The 24,328-nt window shown below is 37.2% G+C and overlaps 2 protein-coding genes and 1 long non-coding RNA gene across 4 annotated transcripts; 2 read left to right on the top strand and 1 right to left on the bottom strand.

Moving 5' to 3' along the window:
- The first annotated feature begins 1,867 nt into the window (after positions 1-1,867).
- Positions 1,868-7,655, top strand: LOC149035950 (uncharacterized). Of its 2 annotated transcripts, none has more exons than XM_089190184.1 (4): positions 1,868-3,063; positions 4,975-5,199; positions 5,329-5,806; positions 6,370-7,655. In XM_089190184.1, the coding sequence occupies exons 1-4, from the start codon at positions 2,956-2,958 to the stop codon at positions 6,735-6,737; spliced, it is 1,179 nt and encodes a 392-aa protein (XP_089046310.1). In that variant the 5' UTR covers positions 1,868-2,955; the 3' UTR covers positions 6,738-7,655. The 2 variants fall into 2 exon arrangements, with proteins under 2 accessions (XP_089046310.1, XP_089046311.1); XM_089190185.1 differs by lacking the exon at positions 1,868-3,063 and adding an exon at positions 4,639-4,891.
- Positions 3,271-4,488, bottom strand: LOC149035951 (uncharacterized). Its single transcript, XR_016181883.1, has 2 exons — positions 4,346-4,488; positions 3,271-3,746 (listed from the first exon to the last, which is right to left on the bottom strand). It is a non-coding gene; the product is annotated as an uncharacterized LOC149035951 (long non-coding RNA).
- Positions 7,656-8,883: 1,228 nt separating the features above from the next.
- Positions 8,884-23,554, top strand: LOC149035949 (ornithine decarboxylase-like). The gene is made up of 15 exons (XM_089190183.1): positions 8,884-9,021; positions 9,138-9,276; positions 13,217-13,340; positions 15,692-15,788; positions 15,939-16,015; positions 16,118-16,203; positions 17,153-17,239; positions 17,809-17,854; positions 18,219-18,307; positions 18,509-18,590; positions 20,343-20,426; positions 20,794-21,000; positions 21,456-21,638; positions 21,879-21,997; positions 22,779-23,554. The coding sequence occupies exons 3-15, from the start codon at positions 13,239-13,241 to the stop codon at positions 22,906-22,908; spliced, it is 1,389 nt and encodes a 462-aa protein (XP_089046309.1). The 5' UTR covers positions 8,884-9,021; positions 9,138-9,276; positions 13,217-13,238; the 3' UTR covers positions 22,909-23,554.
- Positions 23,555-24,328: the final 774 nt, after the last annotated feature.

Genomic DNA, 24,328 nt, shown 5'->3' with positions numbered 1-24,328 from the left:
TTTCTTTGGCCCATACCAAATTTACCGAGAATGTATCAATAACTTTCAATAACTACATTTTGGCTGCCTGTATTTAAAGACATCTGCTCCCAACTTAATTATATCTAATGGCATAGCTTTTGAAACACTTTTCAGCACTACCTTGCTCAGTACGGCCTTTAAATCTGAGGCTTTTCATCGAAAAAACAATAATTTTAGAACGGGGAGGCTATTTGGCTTCAAATAACAAATGTCGTCTGAATGACAACCCTTAAAATCCTAATTGGTAAGGCTGTAGCGATATAAAAAATTTGTAACAGGCTCTTGCTTCCAATTTCGACGGGTCTTATGAATGGGCTCTGTAATTGCAAATAATTTGTGTATTTTTTCTTCGTTCAGGATATTGAATTTTACTCGATCTGTCGTGTTCTGTTGAGTTCTGTTCTGTACCAAGTGACCGGAAAATTAAATGACTTTAACTTCGATCAGAGGAAACAAGAACTTAACTCCAACAAATAATGGCCTGTCTACCAAACACCTGCACTTTGTTTCATTACGTTTCCTTGCCATGTCACCGTGATAAACTGAGACTGAGCCCAATACTACGAAAATTCAGAGATGGTTATCAACGTAAATGATAATTAAAAAAATAGAAAATACAAAGAAAGAAAATGATAATGATAAATTGTCGTCGCTTATGCATTACACACTTTTAACTTCCAGTGTTTGAACGGCAACAATTTATGCACATCGTTACTTCTTTCAGTTGCTGATTTCTTCTGACTTGTCGTCGGTACAAAAATGAATAAAAAGAATGTTCAAAGTTTCCACAGGTACATTATGCTAAGAGAAAAAAATGCCTGCATATTTGACTTTTGTATGAGCAAACACTTTGTCCGCTGTAACAACGTCCGCGAGACTGGCACTCGCTTCATATCTAATATCACAAAAATATTGTGTTTATTCATTGTGGTTAATTACAATAATGATAAAATATTATCATTTTTCTCGTGCTGTAGTCACTCTCGATGTGGATCGCAACGTTTTGACCGTGCCCTGCTCGACTTCTTTCGCTAGAGTCAACTGGATGTTCACTCTTAGCTGAGAGGACAAAATTTTTCCAACAACAATGAAGGGCAGCTATGTCGGACCTTTTTTATTGATTTAGCGTTAACATTCCGTGCCACGTACGTGGTAGCCAGTCGTATATAAGAACGACTCTATTCTGTACAGTGAATTATTTATTCGCTCAGGTGACTCTCTCAATATTTAGAAAACATTCCCCTTAACAGAGGTCTTTCATATTTGAATCTAATAGATACAAAGGTTATAAGGGCATCTCTTCTTTCACTTGATCAAAGTGAGCTGTGTCCTCCGGAATGGATGGGTCATATGATGTGACGGTCAAGTTTCCCCACAGCCCTGGTAAAAGGAAATCAGACTCGCCCGGTCTAAGATTCCGAGATCTCAATATGTCCGGCGTAGGTACACTATAGTAGATATCTCTTGTGTGGTGGAAGGCATCCTCCATTCCCCGATTATCAGTGATTCGCATGTAGGAAATATAATTTACAACGCTGAAGTAGTTGTGAAATCACAAAACTGCACGTGCACTTATGGAACCCGGTGGTCCTTCCAAGTTACACAGAGGATTAAAACATGCCTTCACAATTTGACTAACTCTGGGTTAGAGTACACTGACATTCTACGATGTATCGTCCGTAGGCCCCCCCTCCCCCCTTTTTAATTTCAGAGAACGACGTGGGAAGCAGGAAATGAAAAGTATCTACACAAATCAACCCACCTACCCACCCACATGTAAGCCTTTGACAGTCACGTGTTGTGTGGTCTGATGTGACATAAGACCGTTTGTCTGACCCATGCCAGTAAAAAAGTGCGTGAAATGAAGTGAACCCGGTATGGTCGTGCTCTCTGAGAAGACGAATTTGTGTCGGAAATTACTGAAACGCTGTCGGATTTCCTCGCGCGCCGTAGGATATGACGTGATTCCAAACAATATGACGGGTTTATCATTATGCAACGTCTTCAGTCTGTCCCAGTATTTACTAGCAAATGAAGTTGCAGATGAAGGGATCGTGTTTGAGGTGAAATTCGCAAAATTAACGCCATTGACGATAAGTCAAATTCAGATTTGAATTTTGAACTTCACCTGCGTCCAATTTTCTCTATTTTTTACGCAATTCAGCTAGATTTCGAGAACCGTATTTACAAGGAAGATTACTTTGTTAATTAATTCCACCACCGCACGTGAATTCATATAATTCCTTTCATATACACATTCAGCAAAGAGTAAAGAAAGTCGGGTACCCGGTTTTTCCTTTTTGTCTTAAATTTGTCCAAACTTATACTTGTTAACAGCTTTAAATTTTCAAACAACGCCAGAGACGTTAAGATTTCAGGGGAACATTTTACAATAGTACAACAACACTCCCGTAAAGAAATCCGACAAAACCAGGTTAATACAATTCGATCAAAGTACAAAAGGGACTCGAGTTGAACCCGTGTTCATGGCGTGATATGACGTCGAACAAGTCCTCGTGTTCTCATTGACAATGGTCCTCGACCAATGAACAATCGGAATTTCCGCTAGTTGTTTCGGAATGGTAAGTGGACTCTGGACACGTGCACCGACAAAGCGAAAACCGAGCTGCTCTTCCTCTGATAGAGCTCTCCCAATATTCTTCCTCGGAAATCATAATTTCCGATTTCAATAATGAATTTTAAACAAGTCGTTCGGTCAGAAAGCTAAGGGTGGTAGTAGCAATGGGCACACTGGACAACGTTTCATGCTGTTCATGTTCACACCCCTTCCCAGCCTCGACCCCGCCTTCAACGACCTTTAACTGCTTCAATTTACCGCAAGTCTAAACGAAAACAGCTCACGGACAACTGAGACAATTCCTGTGGGAGAACACAGCCCAATGCTTCTTTACTGAAGAACTTGGTCTAAGCAGTATGAACGGATGCCAAGGTGACAAAGGTCGGAAAAAACGAAATGTAACGATTTGTAATGCGCACACTATCATACCAATTCCTGTTCGGCAAGAATGTTCAGAGCCAGAGGTAAGTTGATGTTGTTTCCAAGGTTTATGCTGCATTGTAAAAATTGATGGTAAACATTGAAAGCGGAAGTATTCGAACCATTTCGCGAGCCTGTATCAAAACTTTACATTTTCTATCTCAGTGGCTTCGAAATCACTCACCCTCGTCAAGATTGGAGATGATGATGCTGACAATGCAAACCAAGACACAAAAGATCAATTGTTTTCGAGGCGATCTAAGGGGAATCAATTTTCATCCTTACTTTAGAACTTGTTAATCAACAGATTTCAAAAACAGAACTGCTCACACGTTATATAACCGTGTATCGATTATCATTTAACTTAAAAAAAAGAGAAAAATGAACGAAACATGAAAGGCATTCATCACTTGAATGGAAGACACTGATACATAAATTGTACACAAAGTGCGACCAGTGGCAAAAATTATCATAAATTGATGAACGGATATTCGCAGAGATTTGTTGAAACGCATCCCAGCCTTTGACACTTAGTCTTTTAACCGCCTTCAAAGGGAATATAGAAAAAGAAACTTAGTCTAATGCTTCTGGAATAAGCTGGCTTGTTGGAACTTCGTTACGAAAAGAAATGAGTTTCTTTGAAAAATCCGTGTAAATCTGACTATTATTAGTCTCTTGTCATACAGCGACGCTTGTGTGATTCTTTTTGTATGGAAACTGCTGTTCACTAGAAGCAAAGAAAAACGCAAATTACATAAGAAACGAGGGATTTTGGTAAGAAATTAAGCAGTTAAATAATCGTGGATCACTCGACAATCCATTCCCCCTTCATTTAAATAGTTCCTGATGTAAAGCACGTTATTGGACGGTATGATCAACACGCTATTTCTCTTAAAGAAAATAAACACGACATCATAGTCAAATTAGCAGGTAAAGGCAACAAACACAACCTGACCTGGTTAAATCAATGCCATTATTATGGCAACTATTCGCTTTTCACATAATGTTTACGGTTAGCTTCTGAGTATTTTAAAAGAAAGAAAAGCGCCTTATTGATATGTGTAGTTGAAACGTGACGGTAACTGATCAAATACAGTTTGATGGAGCTCTCAGGCAATTTTTAAGCTCCTTTTTATCTCGTTGTCATTTCCACTTTCGGTGCATAGCTTTATCTCCAAAGTCTTTATCAAATAACTTTATAATTTGCTTCAAATTGTTTAAATTCGGGTGACGCCCGATTTTCAGTAAATTAGAAATGATCTAAGATTTGGGTTTGGCCTTCAAACAACGCCTTTGTGTAGGTGACCGTTCTTACTGTCGACTCACCAGATGGTTTTCGTCGCTCACAAGAAATCGAAAACATTTTACATGAAGATAAACGTGACAATAAACGCTCTTCTGCCACAGACGTGTGAATCTGTGCGTGACCCTTTAGACAAGACAATAGTCGTTCGGTTTATTGTTGTCACGAAAAAAGACACGAATCGTCTACACCTGACCAAAAAGTGATCACGTGTTTACTATTTTGGCCTTGGCAGAGGTAAACAAACCGTGCTCGTTTAGAGGGACAAAGTTCGTTTTCAGTCTATTACTACACGTGAGAACGTTTCAATTCACGCGCTTTTCACATGAAGGTAGCTCTCTGATTGGCTCACCGCACCGGAAGTGTTATGTGATTGGTCCAACCCCCTCAAACGCCCTCTGTACTGCATGATCTTCGTGCTGATCTAAGTTCAATCAACAGAAAACGATAACAAAAATCCCCTACGCTTTTAGTCATCAGCAGAATTTTTGCACGATTATCACTGAGTCATGTACGCTCTTCCTATGTCTCCTCCTTCAACGCCTTCGTCGCCGTCTAAAGAGATGGAAGTAAGTGAAATCAGTTCGGAAGCTTAGATGCGCTAAGTTATTGAGTGACTAATTTTTTTTACGCTCTTTTGTGTTTACATCAGGAGGACACGAATTCTGTGCATTCGGATGGTGAAGGTTGTCAAAGCGAAACGAGCGAAAATGTCGACTTGGATGCAGTTCAGTCTCTCCTTGCAATGAGTCAATGGTCGCCTCATCTTCCAGAAAGGAATACTCCTAGTCCTGACTCTGGGCTGTCTTCTATAAGCAGAAATTCGTCAAGCGCTTCGCTAAGCAGCGCGACTTCCGTTGAGGACGAACCAGAAAAGGTAACGACATTTATTTCCTTAAATTGAAAAGTAAACTTTTCTGTATTATTATTCCTGGTTATGAATCCCTCTAAATTTTCATTTCTGATTCTGGCTAGTCATAATCGATTTCGTGCCACTTTTTTATAGCATGAAAACAACGGAGTTAAAGAAACAGCCGATTTTGGAATTCCTCGTGGCAACTCTGGACTTTGCTCTCCAACTTCGGGAAATGTTACTTTAGGCGCGATTTCTACTACAGCCGCACCTTCTGCAACAATGTCCACCTTGCCTTTAAAAGTTTTCCCAAACGGAGTAAATATGAATCAAGTTCTTCTGGCAAACGGCGGACCGAATCTACCAGCTGGTGCTGTAGTTGTACTTTGCCCCGTAGCAGCCACAAACGGAACTGCCGCAGGAGTCAGCAACATTTCACAGTTACAGCAGAGAAATTTTGTTGTCACTCAAGCAGGACTTCTTCCCCAATTTCAAGGACAGAATCAACAAGAAACCGAGAGTGGAAAAAATCAGCCCAGTCGCCGAAGGAATCACGTTTGCTCGTTTGAAAACTGTGGTAAAACTTACTTCAAAAGTTCCCACTTGAAAGCGCATATGAGGACGCATACAGGTATTTAATAAGTTTCTGTGTTGACACAACAAAGTGAGATTTTGGCTTTTTATCATCGAAAGTTTTCTGTTTAAGGTAGTTCTCCCAGTTACATAGATTCTAACCAACAGTCTTTGATTTTCTGATATCGCGGAATTTCTTTCGTATTGGCATTGACATGTCTTACCCACACACACCTTTGTCCTGCCTGCTATACACCCACTAGCTGATCACGTGAAATTGCAGTGTGCGAGGCGATTTATTATGTAAGAGCGAGCGGAAACTGCGAACCAAAATTGGTCATTGTTATCACTGTAGAGGTAAATAACATTGTCATAAGCAAAGTGTTTCTAGAAACTTTGATATCAATTAAGATTTTTTTCCGCTGAATTTTATATTTTTCGATTATTTTATCTAATTACGTAACCTTGTCAGTGGCTCTTTGTTGCTGGGCTTGGTGTTAAATTTCAGAATTCTTGATTTAACATTGCTGACATTTTTACAGTGATGTACCCCAATTTTTGGAATTTTCGGCTTCAAATGAAAGTTGATGTTTAATCTGGGTTTATTTTGTACACTTTCAGGCGAGAAACCTTTTCCTTGCACATGGGAAAACTGTGACAGGCGGTTTGCAAGATCTGATGAACTAGCTAGACACAGACGGACTCATACTGGAGAAAAGCGTTTTGCTTGTCCCCTTTGTGGAAGGCGTTTCATGAGGTCTGATCATTTAACAAAACACGCAAGAAGACACATGACAGCCAAGAAAGTTCCAGGGTGGCAGTTGGAAATGAATAAACTGAACCAGGTTGCCACTATGCAGCAGCCAGCATCTAATGGCACACAGCAGCCTATGCAAATTACAAGTAACTCTTTACCAAGTATGGTATTGCCAGTGTCAACTGTGAGCACAGCAACATTACCCACTGGTACACAATCAGTACATTCATGATTATGTAACAGTCAGAGAGAGAAAGAGGTGGGTCCTCTGTGGGCTGCGCTATAAGCCAAGAGAAAACTACAATGGTGGATGTCAAGTCAAGCTTGGATAGAAAAATAAGTGAAGAACTGCCTCATATAAATATGATAAACATTTGTACAAATTGATGCTACAATGATCAATCTTTTTAAGAACAACTTGGTCACACCGAAGACAGGCATAAATTTTTAACCAAGCAGAGGGAATTTCTTCCCAAATTTAAGTTATGGTTGTTGTATTAATTGTAGTCTGGTTGGCCTCCCATGCAGGATCATGGCAACTGTGTTGTGTTTTCATGTTGATTTCATTTTGTGTTTGTCAGAAATGGATTAACAAAAATGGAACTTGTCCATTTACATTAAGGGTCTTTGAAGATTTGTTGGCTAGCATGGCTGGTGTTGCTACATTAGAAGAGTTTAATATATTTGCTGTAAATAAGAAATGTTGTTGAGTTTTCTGTGCAGACTGCCCATATTGGTGCCAGTGAAGTCAAGAAATAAGTGTAAAATCAGCTAATTAAAAAAATTATCAATTTTAAAAAGTTAAGTTGCTGAAGGTTGTGCTTGAATTGTAGGTTTAAATTTGTAACTTTGAAAAATATTATGTAAGATGTGTTCATAATTTCATACTTAGTATTTATTTTAGGTTAAGGAAAACCAAACTGATTCAAAACTTTTCCAAAAAAATTGGACTGAAATCTTGTGTACCTGTTACTTTTAACTTTTCAGGAATTTCGTACGTATAATTTATTTCGGTTCCTTTTCGTTGCAGTGAAATATACATTACTATACATAGGTACGTGTAAAAAAAAAAAATGAAAATTTAAGTTATGCTTTTTTTAACACTCTTACGCCGATACAAGTTGTAAATAAATTGCCTTATTGAAAGCAAGATGCGTACGGTTTGCTTGATCAAAGTCTGCCCATTCTTTACGCCTTAGGCGCCTGTCCTTCGAAGGATTATTTATACACTGACTTGTTCTAATTGAATATTATCAGACGACCTTCTGTGATAATTGGTTTGCGTCAGTGGGGAACATTTTCAAATATCAGTCGAGGGTTTCGTGTAACTCTTTTATCACGTGAAAAGCACGAGCTGAGCATAAGTCGTGTTATCTTAATTTCGTTTCGGCTAGTTACAGACTCGGCCATGTAGATTACCTTTTCATTTGAAGGACAATGAAAATTATTCTCAACAGAATAGAAAAACGATGTTAAGCTAGGTTTAAAACAAAAAAAAAAAACGGAAGAAGGATGGAGAATTAGAAAGCGGCTTGCTAATTATGAACTTGTTAAAAATGTGACTAAATCAAGAGTAAGGTAGCCTTTCCATTAAGCGCGAACTATGACGTAACTTTGAATGATCGTCGCAAGTGAAAGGCAGAATTTCTTTCAGATGATTGGCAAATAGAGGCCTATGTCGTCTTTCTAAGAGCGAAGATCAAACAGCTTTCACGAAGAAAGGATTAGAGCCATGGTCAAGAAAACGGACAAAATTGTTTTCCGCGCTCAGTATGATGCTCAAACAAGAGACGGTCCACTATTCGCCTGAAAAGATAGGATTGCAGTTCATTCTTGGGACCATTCATATCTTATATGAATGGTAGGGTCGTTAGCATAATACAAACTTTCTTTTCTTCTGATTGAACCGACAGTTCCTTAACTGAACAAGTTTATTATCATTCAGACGTGAGCTATTGTGATTATGTTCTGAGCTTTATAGTTAATATTTCATTCGCAGTCTTTTCACTAATATTGGATGGACAAATTTCCATTCCTTTCCCTCTTCATTAAGGCCAATTTCGGTCAGCACCCTTACCTTCATACCGTTTGGAGACAAGTTGGAGGGATGTTTAAATTTGAATATAATTTCTTCTAAGCTAGAAGACTACGATTTGCCATAGTGTGTTGTTCAAACGACTCACCCACAACCCCACCCTCAAATACTTCTAATTTTTTTGCACATACAGATCCTTTTTGATTGACTCATTTTTTTCATTACAAAGCTGATAATTATGTGCATAATTTTGTCTTGGAAGCTTGGTCAGGCTTTGCGCAATCGTCTAAGACCACCAAACCAACCAATCACAATAAAGTTGTCACATGGTCGCACGCGAGCTATAGTTTTGACGGTCGTACACGTTCGATGTTTGAATGTTCGCTCGTCGCTTACTTTTTCTTTAAAAGTTCAAGATAAATCAGTCACCATTCCGCGTTTAAAAGAGGGAAGAATTGTCTGCTGCGACCCTGCGGCGAAGGTGAGACATTTTTGTCCATATTTTATGGAATTACTGGCTTTTCATATGCGACATTGAAGTCCACGTTAGCTGAAAGTAATGGCCGTTCACCCACCTTTCTCCCGACCTTTATACAGGGCGGCCATACTGCGAAAATCTACTCCAACTGCCCAGAAGCTGACTTCCTGAAGAAGGAAAAGTTCGAATTCACCTTCAACGTGGATTCCGACCCAAGCTAGCGTTTGCTAAGGGTGCATTTTTGAGAACAGTCGTCATGTAAGTATACAACCATGCATTTTCAAATGTACCACACGGCTTTTCCGCGTTTTAAGACATGTTTTCGCAGAGAGACTGTGCTAGCTCTAGGCCCGTCGAGTTAGTCTTGGTTTCTTTTTTACTCCCCACATTTTATAAGTGCTTTCTTTCTCGATAAAAGCATAGCTAACGCGTGAACTAAAAGTTTTATAACCTTTTATAACCTCAGGTTATTTTTAAATCTTTTTGTAACAAAAGGTGAGTGATTTTTATTAAAACCTCTTTCTCGAAAAAGATGCTCAAATGAAATACGAAAGGGGTTTTATAAACAATGGTTATAGGACTGAATGGAGTCCAATTCGGTCTGTAACTATATGAGTGATTAACAAAATTAGACACCTGCGAAGTGGGAGTCCAATTTGTTAATTTCGAGTATGATTACAGGCAGAATCGGATGACATGAAGTGCTGTTACTGAGAAATCAAAACTATGGCAAAATTTTGAGAAAGAAACTAGACATCAGTTGTTTAAGGAAATCAACAGTTAACTTGGCAAAATGCGAGACAACAGCGCATGCTCATGATGCATTCTGTCCACTTGCATAGGCATAACCTATCAACTGTCCTATCACACTGTCCAATTACAAGCGTAATGCACACACTGTCCTATTAGGGTTCAAATTGGGCTGGTGATAACCAATCACATTTGAGAATTAAGTTATAGATTTGATTAAGGGTGGATAGTGCTGCCCAAGGGATAAATTGCTTTCCAGCAAGTAAGTGATAGCAAAATGTATAGTGCTTTTCGCCAGATGGAGATTCGTCTAGTGGATATTGTTATCTGATCTTCAAAAAATAGTGGCCAGGTGAGTAGCTTCTGAAGAAAGGCACAAAAAGTTATGGAGGCTCTTATAATTTTAATCAGAAATCTAGATCTTAGATTAAAAAATCCAGAATAAACCAAACTAAGTCTGAAAGACCTTTTTTTAATGTGCGGCTAAGTGCAAACAAGATTGTCATCATATAACCAGTACAGCCATGTACACGCAATCACATATGAAAACCATAATGGAAGCTGATGTGTGTCAGTCTGTAAGGGTTGACATGTGCTTGTCTGGAAATAGCTGTGTGGCCCTTTAGTCAAATGGCTTTGTTGCAAAATTTCCAAGGAAAAAAGGAAAAGGCTAAAGAAAGTTGTGTTTTTTATTTCAGATTTTAGAGCCAATATGTAAATTTGTCTGGTTTCGCAGATGACCAGCAATTGATTAATGTTTTTGCATGCATTATCCAACATGTGGAGTAGGCAGGAAGTTTTCACAAGATATATATTGAAGTAAAACAGTTGTTTTTTATCTTGATAATCTTTGATTTTGATGATATGCAGTGTGGAAATCTGATACCTCAAGCCAATATTTTCCCGTCTGGCCTTCCACTCAGTCATTAAGTTCATGTATCTATTATCAGCTTGATGAATTAAAATTCATGTGGACATCAAAGGCTTTCCACAAGGCACCCTTTTCAAACAAAGGCTTATTTCTCTTGTATGCAATCAGTCTTTGGAATCAGATTTTAGAGCCAGTATGCAAATTTGTCTGGTTTCGCAGATGATTTTGATGATGTGCAGTGTGGAAATCTGATATTTTGTTATAGTTTATTTTTCTTCATTTCATTTCAATTTCCTTATTCTGTTAAGGCACAAGAACAAGAGGTCTTCAATGTTGCCAATCTTGACAGTATGCAAAATTAATGTAACATATGAACATGCAGGGTACAGTTAAATTGATTTTGGGCAAGTTGGAACTATTGTCCATTAGTCTAAATGCTTTTCTAACTAGCCTTCCTCCATATGCAAACAGAATAGTGAAAATTTGTGAGTTGCCCTTTGGGCAAGTGATGAAACAAACCCACTGTCACAGCCTGGATGGAATATTAACTACATTAAGAGGCAAATGTTTTGGCACATTCCACAACTTTTTTAATTTTCCCTATAACTTTTATTTTCCTCTTAGTGAAAAAAGAAAAAAAAGATTTTGGTGAGAGATCATCACTCTTTTGCTGCTGTTTTATCAGAAATGGGTAATATTGATACAAGGGTAGTGCAAGGTTTTGTGTGAACTACTGTGAAATAGGTAGTAAAATCTCACAATTTACTTTTGGGGGGGAGGTTTGGTGAAATTAACCTTGCCTAATGATCTTGAACTTTAGAAATATTAGTTTTAAATCGCAAAGAAATAACTCAATAAAGCCTTTTCAGTTTTATTTACTTGTGTTAAGTCTGCATTTAGCTCTTTTCTTGGTGTGGTATTAAAATAAAGTCAAAAAAATGCTGCAACAGCTACCTCAAAGCAGCTAAAGTTTGAAATTGTGTGCTTAAGCATTAAATATTATCTTGATATATTAGTGATTAAACACCTACGCTACCTCTTTGTTGTGATGAATGAAAATGAACCAGTGTTGATAATTGGCTCACAACTGAACCCTTTCCTATGCAACGATGAGAAGGTACAAATGGGTTGTTTAAGAAGAGATGCATTACTGAGTATGTGTACATCCATATTTTCTGCCAGAGTTTAAATGTTCTTGGTTTTCCTGACAAGATCTTTCAGGGAATTTGGGGAGATAAATGACAGCTCTAAAACCTTTGGATTTTTCTCTACTAATTATCACTTGACCCAGGGATTTCCTTTTATTTTTCATTGCTTATTTCATCCTTCCAAAGAGCAATAGCTTGGTTAAAACAATTTCCATTACTACTGACCATGACTTCTCTCCTTTGAGGAGGTATATTTTTAGACATTGTAATATGTTTGTTTCATATGTTAACAAGTACAAAAACAGGCAGTACAAAAATACAACTGAAAAGACTTGAGTGTGCTATATCTGTGTGGTTGAAGGCTAATTTTGTGATATGACGAGGCCATTACAGGATTGTGATTACATAATTATATGATAGACCTTTTGCAAGGAGAGAAGGGAATTGGTATAATTTACAACATATTTAATCTATCTATGATAAAACTTTGGCAAAAGCCTTGATCTCTCTCCAAAATCATTTTTAGGATGTTGAAGCAACTTTTTGCCATATACTTCCTTCTAAGAACTTGCAACCTTTTGCCCCATGGCAATTCCACAAATCTTTGTGCAAACACAAGGATCCCTTTAACTAGCAACTTGTTCATTTCAATGTTGCTTGGTGTTGCAAAATGGGCACAAAATTCAGACAACAATGTTTAGGGAAAAGGGGGAACTTGTTAGTAACCTATTAGAGATGAATGCAAGAGCTCTATTTTTATGTTGAGTGGAGGGTTTTCTACCACCTAGTGAGGGGAGGCATGCCAACTGCTTTTGCCACTCATTGTAGCATTAGGGCTATTGGTGTGGACTTTCTACGCACTCTGATATAATGATGGCCTTGCTGACTATAGAGTCTCTGTGGCTTTTTGTTAAGAGTATAGGAGTGTGGAATCTGAAGGTCTGAGGTCCAATTCCTTATGGGAACTCTGAAGCTTTTCTTTAACTCATTCTTTTTATGAGGGAAAAAATATACTTCAACATATAAGCATTTTTCATTGACAAACTTCTTGTGAGATATTTTGCTATGTATATGAAAATAAATGTAACAGGAGACTACTCTTCAATTTTACAATTAGAAATTGATTTAATGGTTGGTAAAAATCTGTTTCACTGGGAGGTGTTCTTTGTCATTCCTTTGGCTTTGTATATCAGACTGAGGATAGAGTACACATACACATAAAATGTGAAAGGTTAACATTTCTATTCAACCAAAAGAATTTGGTTTATCAACTGAGTTGATAATGAAAATTGGCAACTGTGAAAAGTTTTGAAAGGTGAAATTTCAAGTGTTTGCCTTACATCAGAGCAAATATATTCTTTTAATACCCTTCTACTGATGCAGTGCCACAATTTCTTTAGAAACTTATTCCTTTTATTTTCATTCACAGCCTTTCTAGGTAATTGTTCAAGATGAAGTGTTCTCTTGGAGAAGATGTCATACTTGACATATTGGAGGATCAGTTGTCCTGCGTGGATGTTATTGAACGAAAACTTTGTGCCTTGGGGAGAGAGGTTTGAATCCATTTATCTCTTTTTTAGTTTAATGTACTAGTTTTTTGGGGGGATTGCAGATATTAAGTCTTTAATGCAAACATCACCTTGCATTTTGATGTTTGCAAGAAGACCCTGATTATGTGGTGAGCTCTTCAGCCTTTTAAAGTCCTTGTGATCGTTCATACTTTAGAAGTACCACAAACATTATGTTGTGTTTTAACATAGATTTATCATTCATTTGCACAAGGTTAATCCTTTTTTTTAAATCTGTATTGGGATGATTACTCTAAGTGATATAATGTGTAAGAAACAAAAGCAATGTATTGTAAGATTAAACAAATGTATTAATCTTCATTTTGCCGGGGTTAACTGAATAAAAATTTTAACTTGTAATCTACAAGTTGAACCATTGTATTTAGAAGTACCAACAAAGACAAGTTTAATAACCATTGTTACAAGTCCAGGTTACAAGTGTCCAGTTAGTAATTACAGGTGTAGCACTATAAGTGTAAAAGATGGTAAATATCAAATTTGATAAAACTATTGCAAGAGTCCAACTTGTCTTTTAATTAACAAGGGTTCAACTTGAAAATCACTTGTGCAAAATACAAGTTTCACATCACTTGTAGACATGGACTACTGCTTCTGAAAAAGGAGTGTCACAATATGTCATCCTCTAGTGAAGGGGAATTCAACAAGCTGCTGAGACATCAAGTTATCTGTTAACCAAGGAATTCCCAAAATAGATGGCTTTTAAACATCAAAAATCCAGGGAAATTAGAAGTTTAGAAGTTTCGTCTACCTGTGGAGGCCTCAGCAACGGCAAGACAGCAACTTTTAGTGTTTCTTCACTTCCATGGAATGAATTCCTTCTATAACTTAATGCACTCTTGTCATGATATCTCCTCATCAACAGTATGACATATCATTCATCACTTTGTCCCTGCAATAATTAGCTTTTGATGGGTGCTCATATGATGGCCTGGCTGGCCTCTTAGTATTGCCTCTGAATTCAGAGACATCGCAGGCTTTCTGTGTGTTGCAGGCTGCTTTGATGAAACTCGCTTCCCTGTGAACCCACCTTGCAATGATGAAGATACCTACATCAACCTCCATCATTCCAAATCTCAATGTTGCCATGGTAGCAGACCCAGATTACACCATCATCTTCTGGACCACTAATGAGCAACCGGGGAGTAGACAGTTCCCGGAAGCAGTTATTTAAGGCAACTCTGCCTATGCCTGCAACAACTGGTGGATCCCCCCTTTCAGAGGAGAGGTGGAAGGGGCTTGCCACAGGTTTAATAAGGTGCATGAGAAAACACAATGCACTATTGAAAGGGAACATGGTGTTCTCAAGAAGAGGTTCCAAGCTCTCCAGACAACCATGTGAGAATGAGAAACAGGGGGAAAAAAATGACAATAGCATTCTCATTTCATTACCAACCAGGCTCACATGTTTAAGAAGGTTGATTCATTTAAATGTGGATTATGACTATTTACCTTCAAAGCTAGGAGTTTTTGTGACAACAATCTCCTCTCCAAATACAATATCCAGATTGTTGACTTTCATGGCTTAAAACATTGGGGACAGTCTCATCTTCTCAGTTTACTCTCCACTCTCCCTGCACCAGTCTTCTTTGATTTGCGTACTTTTTTGTGTGGAGACCTAGCCTACAAATGGTAGCCCATAGAACATTGGAGGGTTTGGGCACTGTCTATGTTTGTGCTAAGGCCATTTAATTGCATATGAAACTTTTCCCATCTTGCTTGCTTTACTTTCTCCATCACTGGTGCTAAAACTATTATTCTGTGTTCCCTCATGAGCTGAGCCAAAAGAAAATTTTGCTCTGTGGATAATATGCCAAATGACTGACAAGAATAAAACTGTAAGCAAACAAAGCAAAGCAGCATATGTTGAAGGGAAGTAATTATTTTTAACTGCATTTGTAAAAGATGCACTAACATTTAAGCAGAGTCAACATTTATAAAAGGGTCACAATTGTGGTTCACCGTAAGTGGTAAGATGGCAGAAAAAAATAGCTATTAGGAGTGAAAATTGACAAATTTTAACCGTTAGTTATAGAGAAAATAAACCGTGGAAGAAAATTCTTTCAAAACTAATGGGAAGAAAGTAACCTTTAGCCTCAAAATCCATCACCCTATTGAGACTGTCTTGTATGGTTCTACCATTGTAATTTACACTTGTGTACTGACTCGAGATACATGTGTAAATTCCAGTGTGGAATATTGTTTTATTAAATTCTTGTCATTACAAGTCAGACTTAACCTGCATATATTACACATGTGAAAACTACAAGTGTATTTTCTTTATTAAATTGACCCCTGTTGTTTTTTTTGTGCCCAAGGACCCTGATGATGCCTTTTATATAGTAGACCTGGCTGATGTTCTTCTTAAACACAAGAAGTGGGTTTCTCTTCTTCCTCGAGTAGAACCTTTTTATGGTTAGTGGATTTTTTTTCCTCTAACAAGATAGAGATTTTATATGGACTACTGTAGGATAAAACTACCTTTTGATTTTGTTAATCAGTCAACTTTTGAATCCAGATATTGTAATGGCTGAAACTGCAATTGTTTGTTTTGTTTCCTTGTAGCAATGAAGTGTAACTGTGATCCTGTAATCCTAAAGATGTTAGCAGGGTTGGGAATTGGTTTTGATTGTGCAAGCAAGGTATTAAATGTTCTGTTTAGCATTATTATCTAGTAAAGTCACTGTGGTGTTCTTTTATGAGTCTCTCATTTATTTTGTATTTTTTTAAACTTTTTTTGGCAGATTGAAATGCAAACTATGTTAGGGATGGGTGTACCCCCATCTAAGATTGTGTATGCCAATCCTTGCAAGCAGGCTTCTCATCTCAGGTTTGTTAAGCTACTTGGCTATTAACATAGGGTGCTTGATCTTTACTGATAAGGAGCTGCAGATACAAAAGTGTTCTTGGTTTGTGGTAATCATAAATTCTTATTTATAACTTTAGTTTTGTTAAAGATCTAGTTATCTGATTGATTTAGGGGTTGTTCCATAAATGTCTTCCATTTCAATTGTGCCCTATAAAATTTTATATAAGCTGACAAAATATTTCTGAAGAGACAAACCAAGTAAGTAGTAATTTGTTTCTGGATATATGACCATCTGTCTTTAATTGTTAAGCTCTTAGTAGTGGAACATTTCCATGGTATTTATCCTTGGCTACCGTTGGCTCATTTTAAGTATTATTTTTATGTTTTCATTAGTTAATTAGGTATAAGGACCACAAGTTTATTAATTTGTATATTGTTATTTGTTTTTGTTATTGTTACTATTAATACTATTAATTTGTACCCAGATAATGGAGCCTTGCACTTGCTTTTCCAAGATGATCAGATTAGAACTGTTTTGTAGTTTTGGTGTAAACCATTTCATTTCCATAATTTAAATGTGAAGCCTGTTAAAATGACCAAAACTTGTCACCAAAAATACATCGGATGTTTATTATAAAAATTATCCCATGCTGAATTTACATTAATTGATACAAATGCAAATATGCAATATACAATGTATACACACTGTGTATGCTACATGAGATATAACAAAGCCATACAACCATTGATATTAATACTTTGTTTGTTGGTCTTGAGAAAGTAATGTTATACTGCACTGTATGCCCTAGTTGATTGGTTCTAAATTTCCATTGCCTATAACTGTCCTTACACAGTTAAGAGAATTAGATTTATGATTACTCTCTAAAGTTGAAGGATCTTTTGGCCTTCTTTCTTTCTTATGATTTTGGTATGTTTCACATTAGATATTTCACACTTAAAATTTTGACAGATTCTCTGAGAAGCATGGAATTTCCTTGATGACTTTTGACAATGAGCTGGAGTTGCACAAGATCAAAGAGTTGCACCCTGCAGCAAAGTAAATATTACCTCTTAAGTTGGAAGTATTGAGTAGATACAGGATAGGCTATGTCAAACATCCTAAAAAAAGATACAGAGAAGGATGTGTTGAACAACACTCCTGGGACCTTTGCCACTGTATGCTGTTCGCAAGTGTCACTGTTCACGGTTGTTAGTAGAAGCTGGTAGGTGGTACAGACCTGTCAGCTGTGCTACTTTTGTGCCAGCTACCTAACGAGTAGTGCTCAAAGACAAAGACAAAAATAAAAAATGATATTTGAACTGATTATAACGTTGATGTTGTAGAGAAAAAAAGGCCTAAAGATGTCCTAGAGTGCTGAAAATCTTGTCTCAGAGAGTTTAAAATTTAAAATTTTTTCAGGGGAACATGCCCTCAGACCTTCATATGAAGGGCATGTTGCATAAAATCATGCTTGCTGCACAAGCATAATAAAATTCAGCCACCTATTTAGTTGAGATCATGCATCTATTATGTTTGCTAATAACAACCCTGCCATTTAAAAGTACTTGAACTTAGCCTCTGTTTAGCATCCTTAGGTCTTATAAAGCGATTTCTCCTTGTAATAGATTACTTCTGCGCATCAGAACAGATGACTCCAAGTCCCTCTGCCAGGTTAGCACAAGGATTTTTGCTTCTTCTTGTGGGTGGGTTAGTGAAAGCATGTTGTCTGGAGAGATGTATGGAATAGATTTTTAGCTGTGCAAAACCACCATTAACTTAAAGAGGGTAATTTGTAAAGGGACAACAATGATTAAAGTAAAAGCAAGATCTTCAGAGTACAGTGAGGATTAAAGTGGTTTGCAAATCATGATTTTTAAAATAGAGTTTAAATATTTCAAGATGCTCAAATGCTGATCTTGTCCTTGGTGGTGAATGTGACTTGTATATTCCCCATCTTCTTGGCCTACCTGACTACCCACTATGGTGACACGTTGCAGATTTTCTGTTGGTAAAACTATCTTATTGTTTTAATTAGCTTGGAATCAAGTATGGTGCTCCTTTGAAGCAATGTCGTCATCTTCTTTCTGTTGCCCATGCACTTAATTTGAACATAATTGGAGTAAGGTAACACAGTGAAAAATATGTTTTCCTACTGTTTTTTTTACTTTTCTGAATTCTTTGGCTATGATGAAAATGACTTGCCCTTTCTTAATTTTCTTATGTGATGAGTATGTTAATGTACTCTCTGAGCCAGTTTGACCTGAATGATTTGGTGTCAGATCACTTTGTTCATCTTGGATTGAAAAGTTGTTTTGTTCTGTTTAGTTTTCATGTTGGCAGTGGATGCTATGATGCAAGTGCATATGCAACAGCCATTTCAGCTGCTCGAAGTGTGTTTAACGTTGCTGTGAGTAACGCTGGATTTATGTTAATAATTCTGATATCAAGAGGAATCAACATCATTATTTCATTATATTAGTTGTGGTTCAAAGTTAATCAAATGATTAAATTTTAACTTCCCTTGCAAAAGTAACTCCTTGGACTTGCACATGCAGGGGATAATTTGTGTGCATAAGCCACCAAGTGAAGGGAGGAAGTCCATATTTGGTTTGTTTGGGCATCATAGATGAGGGCTTTTTTTTAGTGGAAACCTTGAAGTAATACATGACTTTGCTAATACTGCATCCAGATGAATGCTGGGACTGGCCAACCGTGTACCAGGTTCCTCAAGAGGCATGTTGTTTTACACTTCCTCTATCTTTGTTATTGTTGTGTGAGATGCAGAGCCCATAAAAGAGTTACAGAAACCCATCAATTGAAAATAAAGATTGTTGTTGACAGTTGGTACCTTTTGGGATGTCTACTGTCGTTTCCACATTTCCACAGAGATCGATGATCTTGTCCCTTCATGGACAGAAAAAAGGTTTGCAAACATACAGCTTCAAAAGAATTTTTTGGTTCTGTACCTCACACAACAACAGCAAAGATCAAGGCTGTGTGAAATAATATAGTGGTTTAGCAAGAGGACGGGAACGGTGCGCGCAGCAAAAATGCTGAGAAAAAACTGGGTGGAGAATCCCGCCGTTGTGTTGAAAAGTGACTTAGCAGTCGTTTCAACGAACCATCCACGTTATATTTGTTCTTGAATATCCTAACCTTGGCTCTTTAGGATCATTATCAGCTTTGAATTTTCGGTTTCATGGACCATTTGAAGGACAATGAAATTATCCTCTGTGAGAGAGTAACAAGCACAAACTGAGAATAATTTACTACAAGTGAGTTATTAATATGAATCCACATGGGTGATTAAATTTGGAAATTATTTCATTCCAGTTCAGTCTCAAGTCTGCAGATTCATCTATCAAATTTTGAAGCCCACTAAATATTTTTTTCCCTATGATTTGTATCGTTGTCATTTTGTTTCGTGCTTCTAGATTTCAGCACTACTCGTTTTTCTTTATAATTTGGAAAAGTATAATTTGGAATTGAAATCGTCACCATTTTTCCCTTGTTTACTGAATATTCTTCTCAATCATGACAGTACACCTCTTTTAAGCACCACCTTCTTAGAGTTGCAATGCATTTTTCCTCTCGGGAATCCAGAGTAAATGTAGCGGTAAATTTTCACAAATTCACCGAATAAAACAGAGAAAGGAACCCGGTTATCCTGGAAATGAATTTTGAAATCATTCCAAACTGCATTATCTCATCTTTAAGTGCACAATTAACACAAATCCTAGGTGTTTTGATCACGACGGGAAAACCAGTGAAATGATGTCCTGAACTTGATGGGGAGAATGGCAACGCTAACACCGGAAGTCGAATTAGAGTCGTGTCCAGATTATCCGCGCACTTTCCTGTTCTGAAATGATGTTCCCGTCCTTTTGCGAAACCACTCTAATATGCCCCTTAAGGGACCACACACAGGGTCGGCCAATCCTGACGTTCATTCAGACCCTAGAATTAGCAAAGTTGAGTAAAGGTCTTAAAGGAGGGTGAAAATGCACATTGGCCTTAAACGATAAACCTGAAAAATAAGACCAAATTGGGTGCCTCTGACTGCCTTGTCCAAGCCTCTGTGGACCAGTTTCTAAATTATATACTCTTCTAAGCTAATTTTTTTTCTGTCTTTGCTCATTAATTTTGAATTTCAACTCAGGTTGAGATGGGATTTGAATTTTCAATGCTTGACATTGGTGGTGGTTTCCCTGGAGCGCCAGATGCGGCCATTACATTTGAAGAGGTTAGGTTTTGGGAGTATGTGTGAATTTCATAGTGAGCTTCAACAAGCCATAGTTCCTGAAAAGACTAAAGTGCTAGTTGTACATTTGCAATAATAGGACTTGGCTGGTATAAAAGCACAAGATATCATCAGTGCGTCAACCATTGTCACATTACAAAATATGAATATGGAGTACAGGTAAACAAGTATAAGATAGATGATGGTGATCATGTTGACTTGTGAAGCATGGATGCCTTTGATCAAGGTGTATAACCATCTAGCATACTGAAATTAATCAGTTATAGAGTAGTGAGCATCATCAAAAAGTGTCTACATTCTGATATAAACAATGAAGTAGTATTTTTGTTCCCTTGATTCCCTCTTGTAGGTTTGTTCTATTCTGAATCCACTATTGGAGGAACATTTCCCAGTAAGCTCAGGTATCCGCATCATAGCAGAACCAGGCCGTTACTATTCTGCATCAGCCTGTACTCTTGTTGTCAATGTTGTTGCTTGTCGTTCTGTGAAGGCCAGTCAGTTTAATGGAAATGATCTGACCATTGGTACTCCTGAGTACAAGGACTCTGATGAGCTGGTAAGTTTTATAAAAATAAAGTCTCAAAATTACAACTGATATGAAAATCATAGGAAAATTAAATCTCATAGGAAGAGCAAATCCATTACAATTATGTGAATTTTCAAATCAATGCACACAAAATGATTATAACTGAAAATGATTTTCATGACTGTTGTTGAATGGCATGACCCTACCACTTGAATAGTTTTTGTTTTGTTTTGTTTTTTTTTTGCCGATGTGAAATTACCCCTCTCACCTCAAATGGTGTTGAGCTCAGCAAATATTTTTTATTTTTTAGATCTTTACCAAATGAAGGCTGCTTAACTTAGATTTTTGTGTAGTTAGGTATTAAGTGGTTTTAATTTTCTGTTACAGTTTTGGATAAGGGCATAAATGTAAAGTAGATTAAATGAAGTCAATCTTTTTTTATTCATGTTTGGTTACCAATTGTGAATATTCAATCTCCACTCCAGGGTTTCATGTATTACATCAATGATGGTGTGTATGGTTCCTTTAACTGCCTGGTCTTTGATCATGCAACTGTGCACCCTGAAGTCTTTGGTGCTGAAGAAACTGCTCCAAAATTTCCTTCAAGCATTTGGGGCCCCACTTGTGATTCTTTGGACTGTATCACCAAGAGTGCATTCTTGCCAAGGGTATATTTTGAGCTTTAAATACAATTTTAAGTATTATTGTAAGTAGCTCTAGAGTTTCACTCTTTGCAATATATGTCACTGATTCTATCTTTGAGGTTACACAAGCTTGGAGACTTTGTTCAGAAGTTTGAAATAATGAGTTAAAGGAATTAATTTACATTTACCACCTTTTTTCATGTGCCAAATGTGGGTCATTAGTCCTGAGAAGAAATTTCAATTTTCATCTTCTGTTTGAATTAGATTGAAGTTGGGCAGTGGCTTTATTTTAGAAACATGGGAGCCTATACTTGCTCAGCAGCTTCTACCTTCAATGGATTCAACAAACCTATGAAGTACTACACTATTTCTATCAGCTGCTGGTAAGGAAAAGAGGCTAAATATTTTGGAAGTTGTGTCGTGTATGATTGGATGATTTGGTTTTCTAAAAATAGTTGGTAATGTAAATTAACCACTGTAAAGGGTTTCTAAAACTTGCATTTCAAGGATTAGCATGTTGTCAGAGCAAATTACTGGTACAAGGGCTCAGACAAATGGCTAATGCTTCAAACATCAATTAAGAAACTCCTTAACATGGTCAAGTTGCATTATCAACTCAGTTGATAAAACCAAATTATATTATAATAAATCCCCCTTCTCAGTGACACAGTACCACTGTTACTTCAGGAGCTAACCTCCTTTATTCATGCATGATTGTTTACTTTGGAGTCAGGGAGAACGGAATGATTTGGTGTGTGTACTTGATCAAGACATTTGACTTGACATACTTGTAGTGCCTCTTTTTATATTTTGGACCAAATGGTTCCTGGTAAATTTGTAGGGGGGGTTTGAAGAACTGCTATTAGTTTGTGTGATTGTCTAAAGGAATTGCAGTGTAGGTCTTGTGGATGGTTTTTTAAAGATGTGCAAATTACTTTAGGGTGTCCTTTGTTATTGAATACGTTTAGGAATGTAATCTGTTCTTCTGATTTAGCATGGCTTTGATTTTGCTCTGTGTAAACTTACCAGACTCTTTAAAATCGAATTAATTCCTTGGAATTTTATCTTTTCCTCATGGGTTTGTTAGATATTTTTAGTTATTGTTGACATTTTCCCTTTTGTACGTGGAACGTTACCATTAGGGTTTTATCATCCTTTTCTCAGGCCTATGCTGAAAAAAGTCTTGGAGAAGATTGGTTTGAATGTGCACTGGCCTTGTCACATCTCTGTAGATCACAAGACGGCCATTGGTAATGGTCCTGAATCCTTGGAAATAATTACCTCTGCTCCATAACTTAAGAGGGAAGAGAGAGAAGAAAACCTGCTCCTCTTTGATTAATCTCTTCCCTAGTGAACTGAGAACCAAACATAAGGATTAGAAAGGGTTGCTATTACAATAAGCAGAATACAAATATTATACCAGATTTAACGTTTTGAAGTTAAGTACCCATATTTAAAAACTTGACATTGTTACAGAGGTAGAACTGAAGTGTTACAAGTAGTTTTAAGTTGCTTTAGTATCTAATCAATAACAACATGAGATAACTGTGAGTCCACTTATTTGATAGAGATTTGTGGCTGTTCATCGTTATGTTTATGCTATGGCTTAGCATGAGGTCTCTTGGCAATGCACCAAAGAAAAGGGTAGATTTATAAATTACAATATGTCATAATCGTGTGAAAGGAGATTTTATTCGTTATAGTCATGGATTTTCCTTACATTAGTCACGTTACTGTTGAGTTGTTGTACAACATAGCAGTGAAAGGTTATTTAATATTAAGAATTGTGTTGCTGGTCTCTCCACAAGGGTTGTTGGGCATACAAAATGTAATAGCTCCACAAATGCGCAATTGTAGAACCAAATTGGAGTTGACTGAGTTTTAAAAACGCTGTAATTGTTAATTCATGAAAGAAAACTATTAAATCTGTAGTTAAAGGGCTTTTGGCTTTGTTTCTGCTTGATTTTTCATCTAACTCTATGTCAAAGATTTACTCGGATTTAATATTTTTTTTTTTACTCTTGGCGCCCTCTATACTTGAGTTATACTTTTCTTAACCCTCCAAAAAATTCCTAAACAAAACTTTTCATTCCCAATGAACAATTTCCTGACCCCCAGATTATTAAAGAATCGCTTCCATTATACGCGAAAGATTTGCTGGGATATTTTGTTCTCGAGGCTCACAGCTGTCCACAAGCTTCGCTCTCAAGACTGTTCACTTCAAAGGACAGATAAAGATAGAGATGGTAAACGTGACGGGAAAAGAGAAAAGTATAGTGATCAATTTGTCCCACTAATTTTGACGTTTGCAGGTTTCAGCGTGAAGAAAGGAGGTATCACGTTATTGAAAAATGTGAGCAAAAAGCATATGTTTATCCTATTGTAAAGCACTGGCGAGCGTATGCTTGGAGGCGAAGCCTCTTAATTCCTTCTTTGAGGTAAAATAACTGACTTTATCCGGAAATTACCAGGGAAATAAAAGAAAGGTAAGAGTCTTCTTCGTGAGCTTCGTCCAAGCGCTTTGTCTAGTTTCGCAACATGAAGCAATTTTGTGCCGCAGGTGTCAATTTAGGTAGGATGATTTGAAGAAGTTCCAAGGAAATTTCCGAACGATTATCACATCATTTGAAAGTAGAAAGATAGCATTTTACTTTGGCAAAGTCTTGTTTTCGTAGGATAGTATTTAGCTTTCCTGTAACACTAAAATTTGCATG

This window comes from Pocillopora damicornis, chromosome 12 (assembly GCF_964200805.1).
Source record: "Pocillopora damicornis chromosome 12, jaPocDami1.2, whole genome shotgun sequence".
In the NCBI taxonomy this organism is placed as follows: Eukaryota; Metazoa; Cnidaria; class Anthozoa; order Scleractinia; family Pocilloporidae; genus Pocillopora; species Pocillopora damicornis.
This window is presented reverse-complemented; position numbering and strand designations above follow the sequence as displayed.

Coding starts and splice junctions, on each gene's coding strand:
- LOC149035950 (XM_089190184.1), top strand. CDS start 2,956: ATGAACGGATGCCAAGGTGACAAAGGTCGGAAAAAACGAAATGTAACG. Junction 5,200..5,328: donor TTGAGGACGAACCAGAAAAG/GTAACGACATTT, acceptor ACTTTTTTATAG/CATGAAAACAACGGAGTTAA. Junction 5,807..6,369: donor GCATATGAGGACGCATACAG/GTATTTAATAAG, acceptor GTACACTTTCAG/GCGAGAAACCTTTTCCTTGC.
- LOC149035949 (XM_089190183.1), top strand. CDS start 13,239: ATGAAGTGTTCTCTTGGAGAAGATGTCATACTTGACATATTGGAGGAT. Junction 16,016..16,117: donor GTTTTGATTGTGCAAGCAAG/GTATTAAATGTT, acceptor TTTTTTTGGCAG/ATTGAAATGCAAACTATGTT. Junction 18,591..20,342: donor GAAGTGTGTTTAACGTTGCT/GTGAGTAACGCT, acceptor ATTTCAACTCAG/GTTGAGATGGGATTTGAATT.